Here is a 10,496-nt window from a genome sequence, read left to right as displayed (position 1 = left end):
GTAAGACTGTAAAACTAGGCATATTTCCATTCTTTGTTTACAGTGTGAAAGCTGCCACAAAATAAAGAATATTTTCTGTATGGTGGAGGTTAAACATTTTCTTTCAGAAGCCATTCCAGCTGACTACCACTAGATGTCAGCACTCGATGCAAAAGGAAAAGTTGCTTCTCAAAAATCAATGAATGTGAGCCTCCCGCCCTGCTCCTCCTCCCTCTTTTCTACTCTATTTCTCTCTCTGTCCTCCCCAACTCTCTCCCTCCAAGTATAAAACATCCCTTCACACTGACAATCAGAGGTGAAAACGCCTCCGTTGTCACTGCTGCGCTAGAAAACGGCAGATGTCTGGATGAGCTCTCCTGGATGAACCTGAGAAGATCGTACTTTCCTCCGGACCACCTCCCTCACTCCTTAAATCTCCTTAAGTTTTATAGCTGATACCGACTCAGTTGGTAGGAGATTCCTTTGTTTCTTTTTTCCCGTTTTGGCTGAAATGAGAAGATCAGAGGCAACTGACATGAGAGGGGACGCTCCCCAGAGAAGCATGAAGACCACATGCCTGTGGGCCGCTGCTGCGCTTCTGTCACTCATCTCTCTAGTGAGTTAAATGTCATTTTGATTTGACCTTCTTCTGTTATTTGCATTCTAGACCTTGAGATTTATATAAATTATTTTTGCACTATTGTAATTAAAAAGGGACAATTAAGACTCTGTAAAACCTTGAAGGAATTAATCTTTTTGAAACGGTTGTGTGAAAATTTTAGGCCTTGTGTTCAGCTGTTTATGACAGTAATTGGAGTGTTTTAGTTGTATAAAAGTCATATTTTTACAGTTTTTAATCACATTTGCTTGCAGACTTATTTTTCCATAAAATAAAAATGCCTATTTCCTTGACAAATACCTTCCTTGCTGGACCTTCTCCAGCGCCGTCCATCCAATCCTTCCTTTTTTCATTTCTCCTATTTGCAGATGTGGTTCGGAAAAAGTATATCTGACAGGGCGAAGGAGAACAGCCTGAGCCCATTATGACAAATACACCAGAATGCTTGCAAGCTCAATGCCTTGACAGTTGTGACAACCCAATTCCTTTAATCCCCGAAGAGACAGTAACCCCTCACCCGCTGATAAATCTGTCAACAAAGCAATCAAAGCAGAGCGGGAGACACTCCCCTCTCTGACATGGAAAAAAAAAATTCCATAAACTTAATCCCTACAAACTTGATTGGCCTTAAAAAGCTCCTGTGGTGTTATCTGTGTTTAATTTGCATAGTGATGGAAAGAAGTCAATTACTATTAATTATTCCCTACAACTTAATACCCATTATCGAATTGAATTCGCAGTCTTGAAAACCATAAACTCAATTTCACAGCTGACTAAGCGCACTAATCATTTCACCCCACCCCTTCCTTTCTTACTTTATGAAGCCCATCCTGCTTTTAAAGAAAACAATTCCTCGAACGACAACATTCCCTATCATCCGTTTCCCCCTTCTGTCATAACAAACCAAAAACAAACATTAATTATTAGAGCCGGTATAATTTCTTTAAAAGAAGCATCGTGGAAGAGGGAGCTGATCTCCCAGCATCACTCGACAGTAGTGTGTTTTTTTTTCAGACTGGGCTGCCAAATTGCTTTGCCATGCTTTAATGGGATGATCATAATTGTTTCGTACTTGCTGCATCCTAAGCTTTCGCCTGCAGCTCCTTCAACAGATTGACAGACCCATGGGAACCTCACAAACTTATTTTGGCCGCCTTTGAACCAAGTCGTGTGTGAAATAATATGATTATGCATTTTTCCTCTGGGTAACTTGGAAAACTAGGGGCTATGGTTTTTTTTTTTGCCCCACTCTTCCCCCTCCTTTTTTCTACTTCCTTCTCCTCAAACTGCCCCCCTCTAATATCTCGCAGCCCGTCTGCATACAGTATTTATCCTCCTCAGAAGTCACGGTGGGTAATCATGCCCTGGCCTCTAAAAGCATCGTGGCAGCGATATGACTCCGTCTCATCCACAACTGCCTGTGATGTCTCGACACACTTTGTGATTTGTCATCATCTCTGACCCCCCCCTCAGGTAACACTTTGATATCACTTGGTGAATGTAGACCTAAACTCTTGGCGGGTGTGAAATGCCCCCATTTGATTCATCCTCCTGACGACAGGAGACCGCACCATGGAAGTTAAATTCTGTCTAATATGATGATCTTTTCTTGAAGTGCGCAGTAGGACAAACAAAAAAAAAAACACTCTTTAATTACATTCTTAGCATAAACAAAAAGATTGCATGAATTCTAGCTTCTCAGAACATCTAAGAGTCTTAAATTAGATTTAAAATAGGCTTTAGGCGTGAGATGGAGCCAGAGTCACCACGACAGCCAAATATCCTGAAGCCAAACTCTAACCTCCTCACTCTTTAAGCTTATCTGATTTCTAACACCTGAACCCCACCAAATGATCAAATCTGCTGCATTCATTTGTCAAATCTCCGGGTGGACAACATTCGTTAATTTTCCGAGCACACAGCTTCCAATCAAGGCTCCAAAGTGGCTTCCCAAATCTCCCATCAACTTGGTGGCTCTCCATTCTGTTAAACCACAACAACACATCTTCCCTTCACACACAGCAGCCACAACATCCAGCTAAATGAAGACCGACACACTCTTTCAGTCTTCCTCACAAGGTTTTTGTGTGCGAGCCCACCGCAGTGTCACCCAGCTCCTCCAGCGGTTCTATTAAAGGTTGGAATTTGTTGGCTGTTTGGGGGTCCGGCCCATAGAATCTCCTCCGAGCTCCCGAGGGAAACCAAGGGGGTTGTTTATCTTCCCGTTTCAAAGACCGAACGTCTGCGCCTTATCACAGCCTCACCAAGAGTAGATATCATTTAGGTTTGTCCAACAAGCCCGCCCGCACGCTGCATCTGGCAATCAGAGTCGCTTCCTAAAGGACTCCAGCATGTCAATGCCATTTGCTGTTATCTCGCTGAGGAATTCTGCCTCGTAAGCTGAACATATAGGAATAATATTAACTGACAGTTAAATGGGGTTTTCAGGAGGGGTGCAGAATAAACTGGAGGAAGCAAAAGTTACAAAATAAAAAGTAAAAGCCTCTAAAATGATTTGGAGAGGTGTTTGAACATCTTGTAGGATGTAAGTCTTTTGAACAGGAATAGTAAATTTGATATAAATATTATGATGTATTATAAAAGCAAGCTGATTTTTCATGAAAAGCAGTTTGAGGGGCTCAAAGCACAACAGATATTCAAACAGAAATCAGTTATCTGCAGCTTTAAAGCATCTAGGCTCTTTTATTTATTACTTTGAGAGGATACAAGGTTAAACTTTTGAATTGGTTTTCTACAGTTTCTGTCTGTTCCTGCACAGGTTGACTCAAAATGGATGCTGGAACCGCAGCCTATTTCGAGAGAAGTCAGACTTGTGATTTTAAATATGTTTCTAATGCATTTAACACTAAAAGAAAGTTAAACTAGTTATATTCTTTCTGGGCACCACATGCAGGACAATGCGGGATGAGATGAACTGTGAGTTTTAACAGTTTATGGACAGAAGAGGTCTGTTTGTGGGACAACCAATGTTTGTTCTGGTATTTCAGGAAAGAAAAAAACAATCTCATTCTGTATGAGTCTTGCTAGTTGATGCTCATATTGTGCAGTAATTAAATGAAGACTATGTCTTGCTTAATCATGTAGTGTTTGGATTCTTTCAGTGAAGAAATGTTTTATGAATATTTTCCTTTCTGGATAATTTATATGAACATGTTTCTCTGTTTTTTGTTCTCAGCATTAATATTTACTCAGTCCCACTGCCATGGGTTTTGTACTTCTTTTTACTGTTCAAACATTTTTCACAGAGTGAATTTTAGATTTATACATTTTCCTTCTCTGTGATGTCGTGTCTTTTGGAAATTAACTGATACACTTTATTAAGAGGCATCACACAGCCTTCTTTTTCAGACATACATTGATTTTTGATCATGCAGATTACACTTAAGTGATGGATTGCCCTTGAATTATTCTTCAAATGGTAACGAAAATGTTATTGAAAGTCAAGTGAACCTAATTCTATTCCTAAACGGATTTCAGCTCGTCTCTGTAGACTTAAAAATGGTTTCAACTATGAATTTATTCTCCACCTAGTTGCAAAATAAACTACCATTAATTTTTATTTTTTATTTCCACCAGCTATTGACCTCCATATTTCTAACTAGATCTAATGACCTGTCCCAGGTCAAGGTTCATCTATAAATAAAATTTAGTTTGTTTAATAACAAGCATCTGTAGTTGAGAGAACTTGGCCTTCATGGCTTCGGTTTCCAGTGTGGATTCGGTGTCGATTTCTAAGAGGGTGTGTCTAAAAACAGTTCAGTTCACAGTTAATTACATAAATTCCTATTTATAAAACAATGCAAACAGACAAAAAAGTTTTTAGGATTCATGAAATAAACCTTGAAATTGTTTCTGGTTGCCTAAAATGTTTAAAGTAAGCGATCTGAGCTGTTAAAATTTCAAGACTACAAGCTAAAATGGTTTAATCCGAAGTTAATAATGAAGATAATTAAGTGCAGAACTAATTCCACCTTTAACAACGCAGGGATACTGTTTATCGTTGTCTGATTTTCATTAAAGCAGAGTATTGACAACCCAATATCTGTAAGGCCAAGAGTTATCAAAATGTGACTGTTGACCTTTACGCTGCCAGCTTTGTTGTTCCTTCCCTCCAGTTTCCCCTCTCTCTACTAGGCAGCATCTCTTTCACGCCTCCGACACACACTCCCTTTGTACCTCACTCAAGTGTTTCGAGCATAAGGGAATCTTGGCCCTCCGTGTGCTGGTGCTGTCAGTCGAGATGTTGTTGCTTTAGTCAGGACTGCTACTGATCTGCCTAATCTCCCCGGGCTGGATTACAGGTTGGGATCTAATCCGTGAAGTGGGGGTCTCTGTCAGTGTGCTTCCCTAATCCAGAGACTGTCAGGTGCTTTAGATGAAAGCTAATTGCATGTCACAGTTTGGGGACCAAACAAAACGCTGGCGACAACAGAGTGGAGCTTCCGGAGCTGGGAATTAGGTCTGAGGATGACTGGGGACACACACTTCAGATGTGTTCTGGAAAATTTGATAATCTTAGAAGAAGAAAACAGAGGTAAAATCCTTCCCAAGAATTTCAGTCATATCAAACATTACCAAGTAACTCAGAGCAAGAAGTAACAGAATATTTGGCCATGTATTTAAAAAGCAAGCGAAAGTCAGTGAAATTCCTGCAAGGATTTGTACGGTTCAGAAAATATTCCTCACATCTACATGTTAAAAATGCTGTATCCACACAAACACAAGTCCCACTTCCAGTGATTAGTCTGGCAGGCATTTAAACCAGCTCTGAGTTGCTCCCTAATATCCCTGGATCTGGTTTCAGGACTCCGCTGAGAACAGAAACCCAGTTACAGAGACGCATCAGTAATTACTGAGCTACCAAAACGATATTTCATTTGGTGATTAGAGACTACAGTCTTTCAACAACTCAGAATAGATGTAGTCATGAGAAATAAATGAGCTTTACAGCTTTGATTACCAGACAAAAGTTTCATTAGGAGACAGTTTATTCTTTTACGATTACTGAAAGTGGACTAAAATAAATGAAACAGGCGTGGGAGTACGTCTGGTATTATTTGACCTTGGTAGTTCCTGCCAGATCATAAACACGTTAGTCTAAATACCAACATGTTTATACAAATACCAGTTGAAAAACATTTTCCTAAACTTTTCTCCCTCCTCATCAAATTTATTGCATCTTTTTTCACAACATCCATATTGAAACAAAATGAGAGACTTTATTGTTCCATTAACACAGTAACTGACAAACGCACAATGAAACATCCTTCTCTGAGAGCTCTGGAGCTTTCCTTTAATCCTTAATAAAACTGTTCGGCTGCAGGTATTTGGCTATGACAATGTTTAGACAATGAAAATCTTTAGATTTAACTCCGCGCATGAAGTTGCACCTAAGAAGCATTCAGGTTGAAAGATCACAGTGCCAGAGATCATGGTTTGCTCTCACCGGGACATTTGTCAGTGAGGCCTCTTCAAAACAACTGGAGGCCATCTTTTCAAACCGCTGCACTCCGAAGCCAGGTGCATGAAATGAACGCACGCTTCAGGAAGAGGATCACAGCTCCTGCAACAGTTTACTCTGAGAGAGCACTGCACACATCTGACCTACAGTGCTACAATGTCATTCAGTGAACTTTCAGAAAGAGAGAAGACCTTTTTCTGAGCTCATCGATTGCAGGGTGAAAAGTACAAAATATAAACGCTTCGACCAGATGGATCTACTGTCACACTGCACGGCTACTGTGTGGACATCACTGTCACGGGTGTCTGTGGGGTGCGAGGGAAATCTTTGCTCTCTCATCTGTGTGATTGTTAGATGAGAGGCAGAATGAGCCATCAATCATCCATTCAGGGCACATTCGGCAGGTAATAGTCCACTGTTGGATCACGTCTGAAGCAGAGACGCTCGTCATTCATCTCGGTATATGGCAGAAATACCCCTTTAATCTTGATTAGGACATTTTCACACACTGAGATGTAGTTGCTGCTTTAAATGATATGTTACAGCTGCTGACAGCAGTGAGGTGTTTTTTATTTGTTGGTTTCCAGGCTCTCAGTATGGATCATATTAATATTATGCAAATAAAATATCAACAACAAATATTAAATGTATTTTTGTTTATATTTTCAAATATAAAGACAGTCTATGGAAAGGTCCAATATGACCCACTGAAACAGATAAAAAAAACAAATCATCAACAAAACTAGTCATTTAAAATTAAAGCTATTGTTATAGCTTGAGTTTTGGGCTTTGTTATTTATTCTTAAGAAAAACTAGATTGAAAACACCCATAGATTATTTAAGAATTGTAGCAAAACTGAATATCTAATTACTTATTTTGCCTTCACTGTTTTTACAGTGAGAACTATTTTCATTTTGATTTGACAATAGAAATTCCACCTTGTTTTTTGTGTGACATTAGAACACATACATTTTGATTTTTATGAGTTTAATTACTACTCCTGCTGCAGCAACAAAGTAAAAATCAGCCAGCCAGCTCTACAAAATAATGTTACATCATTTTCTCTTCTGTCTTTACAAAATGTTCAAAATCACTGTTAAAAAAGTTGCAGCATAAAATCAGCCTTGAATGAATGAAGGAAACAATTCATCTACTGTCTGTAACCGCTCAAGCCTATCCCAGAGGTCACAGGGTTTATTCCAAAAAGGTCGCCAGTCCACAGTACCAAACAAGCCAAACCACCGCACATTCACACCCAAGAACAGTTTAGTGTTGCTATTTAACCTACCAAGTGAGTTTTTATGCCAATGTTTAAATTCATATCTGTAATAATAATAGCAATCACTACCGGAAGTTATAATTAAAAATGGCAATGAAAAAGATGCCAATTATAACCAAGCTTGTCTAATTTAAAATTGTGTAATGTGTTTAACAATAATCCATGTTTTGATCTTCTACTGGACAAACAGATTCCCATGGTGTTCTCCAGCTGAATGTTGTACTTAATTGGGCTTGTTATTTTTCCAGGCGACCAGCGCTGATTCACCCAACTCAGGAAATCCAGAGTTGAGACAGAGCTCCAAATCCAAAGTGAAGACCTACTTGACTGAAAGCAACAAAGCTGTCTCCATCAGCCGTCTGCTGTCTCAAACCATCTATGGAAAGGAGAACTTCACTTCAGTGGATCTGAATTACGATGAGGCAGACTCCTATTCCAAACAGGAGCAATGGAACTGGCTTTACAACGTTTCAATGCCACGTGATCCTCGATCTCGGACAAAAAGAAGGCCTATTGTCAAGACTGGGAAGTTCAAGAAGATGTTCGGCTGGGGTGATTTTCATTCAAACATCAAGACTGTGAAGCTGAACCTTCTCATCACAGGAAAAATTGTGGATCATGGTAACGGCACCTTTAGCGTCTACTTCCGGCACAACTCGACCGGTCAGGGCAACGTTTCCGTAGGGCTCGTCCCTCCGACAAAGGCAGTGGAGTTCCAAGTCCACCAACAAAACCAACACTTCCACCACCATCACCAGCAACAGCAGACAGCCCTGGAGACCAAGGACACCAAGCTCTTCAACTGCAGGGTGGAGTACGAAAAGGTGGAGAAGGGCACCAGGAATTCGCTGTGCGCCCACGACCCCTCACAGAGCTGCCCGCAGGAGCAGACCCAGAGCCACGTGTCCTGGCTGTGCTCCAAACCCTTCAAAGTCATCTGCATCTTCATCACCTTCTACAGCACCGACTACAAACTGGTGCAGAAGGTCTGCCCGGACTACAACTACCACAGCGAGACCCCCTACCTCCCCACCGGGTGATCACATGACCAAACAGGAAGCGAGAAAGCAACAGGCCCTGAGCTGCTTCAGTGTCTAACTTCAGACTTTTTTTAAATTACAACAGACATATTCTTGTGACAAGACTGATATGGCTCCAGTGAGGAATTTCAGCCTGAGGTCATTGTGAGAGCGTTTAGAGAAGCACTTCTAGGCTTGCAATACCCTTATTATATGCTTAGCTGCTTACTTGGAAAGGAAGCTCTCAAGCCTACTGTGAACGTATGCTTGTTGTATTTATGTAAATATTCTAGATCCCACACACAAAAACAGTTTTATTAATGTTTTTCTCCTGCTAATTTACTTGTTTATGTTGATGGTGCATTTCCGTCTCAATCATGCTTCGTGTCTTCTTCAATCAATCTCTGGTATCTTTGCAAATGCATAAATGTCAATGCAAATAAGAAGAATCTGTCAGTACGCGTTAGAGGGCGTAATGGAAAAAGCAAACATATTTCGGGTGGTGTTGATTTCTGCAGTATGGTTCGTTAGAGTGAGTATACCTCTCTGATATCTTTGTCGGACTCTCATCTATGTTCATGCATGAACCAAATGTGGTGAACAGTAAAATAAGGCCCATTTATATTGTCATTTTGTTGCACCTGTCAAAAGAAATCTTCGTCAAGTCTCGACTGTGACAGGAAACAGAGAACAGTACTTTTGGTTTAATTTTGTGTTGTGTGTTTGGAGGTTTTGACGCGACACTGGATGACACCATGGAGGAGCTCCAAACAGATCAAATATGTTGCAATGAATAAATAAAAGTTGCAGAAGACATGTAAGATGACAGAGATACAGAAGGTTATTTTCTGTGCAGTGCTTTAAAAATATTTAAAAATAACTGTTCTAAATCCTGAGTGATGAACTTCCTTTCTTAGGATTTGAATGTTGCTTTTCTTTCTGTCGCATAAAAAACAAGCATGGTGTAAAAAAATTCAGCTCCTGCTGCACAACAAGGAGCCAGTAGTGAAATGTGTAATAGTCTCCATGGCCCTGCAGAAATCAAAGTATCCATTTGAGCAAACTCTGATAATCATCTGTGCCAGAGAGCAAAAAGAATAGTTTGTTTAAAAATAAAGAATAGAATTGAAAACATGTCAGACGGTTACTGTAGGTTCTTTTTATAAAAGCCATAAAATCAGGATTTATTCTCCAATGAAGAGAATGTGAATTAAAACAGCAGGCGCTAATCACATATCAAATGTTTGCACCTCTGGTTATCAGAAAAGGCAGATTATGCATCAGACTAACACTTCTGCTAATGAGACTGGATGTTGCGATTAGCTATTAAAGCTTCATTATATAAATTGGGAGCCAACGGCTCCATGCAAGGCATTTGGCAAAAATGAACACAGTAAAAGAGGAAGCTCTACAGAGTGAACAGCACAGAGTAGAGAATGAATTAAAATGACAATAGGAAACCTGTATAAAAAAAGGGGGGGAAAAAAGTACAAATGTGCACCTAGGGGCACAATCACTGCTGTCTATTTAAATTCAGTGCTCTTTCACTGTGTTTGCAGTCGTATGCACGGCACTGTTAATAGCAGCCTGGACCATTTCCAATATGTGAAGGAGGGATGAATTTTCTGACATGGCAGCCTAAAGAACTCGTCTGCCTGTAGGATGAGAGAGTGCAAAGAAGAAGAATTTATGATGTGGAGAACCGAGGCTGGCAGAAATCACTGGAAACACCTGATTCGTAAATTGAGAGCATGTTTCTGTCAGTGAGAAGAAAGAATGACTAATGTCTCAGATTGCTGTTAGGGCCAGTTCTTTCATCTCAATAAAGTGACTTTGATAGTTTGCCACCCATAAGAACATGTGCCAGGGACAGTTTAAGTTACAAATAATTAAAGCGGCACTTCACTGAGACAATGCCCCCTCATTATGCACATAATCTCGCAAGTGTAAACAGTCTGGCAGAAAAGTGTTGGGTGTGGGAGCTGCTGAAAGACATCAGTAATAGCATAGTTTTCTGTGTACCCTTTAAGACCCTGACAGAAATAACCATATTAGTGACAAATTAAAGATTAGAGAACTAAAGAAGCCTCTGATCAGTGATTTAAACTAAACAATGG

General features: G+C 40.1%; 1 protein-coding gene across 1 annotated transcript; it reads left to right on the top strand.

The window, feature by feature from the left end:
• Window positions 1-272: 272 nt before the first annotated feature.
• On the top strand, window positions 273-9,269 carry LOC124865909 (neurexophilin-1). The gene is made up of 2 exons (XM_047361418.1): window positions 273-595; window positions 7,609-9,269. The coding sequence occupies exons 1-2, from the start codon at window positions 491-493 to the stop codon at window positions 8,398-8,400; spliced, it is 897 nt and encodes a 298-aa protein (XP_047217374.1). The 5' UTR covers window positions 273-490; the 3' UTR covers window positions 8,401-9,269.
• Window positions 9,270-10,496: the final 1,227 nt, after the last annotated feature.

This window comes from Girardinichthys multiradiatus, chromosome 3, assembly GCF_021462225.1.
Source record: "Girardinichthys multiradiatus isolate DD_20200921_A chromosome 3, DD_fGirMul_XY1, whole genome shotgun sequence".
In the NCBI taxonomy this organism is placed as follows: Eukaryota; Metazoa; Chordata; class Actinopteri; order Cyprinodontiformes; family Goodeidae; genus Girardinichthys; species Girardinichthys multiradiatus.
This window is presented reverse-complemented; position numbering and strand designations above follow the sequence as displayed.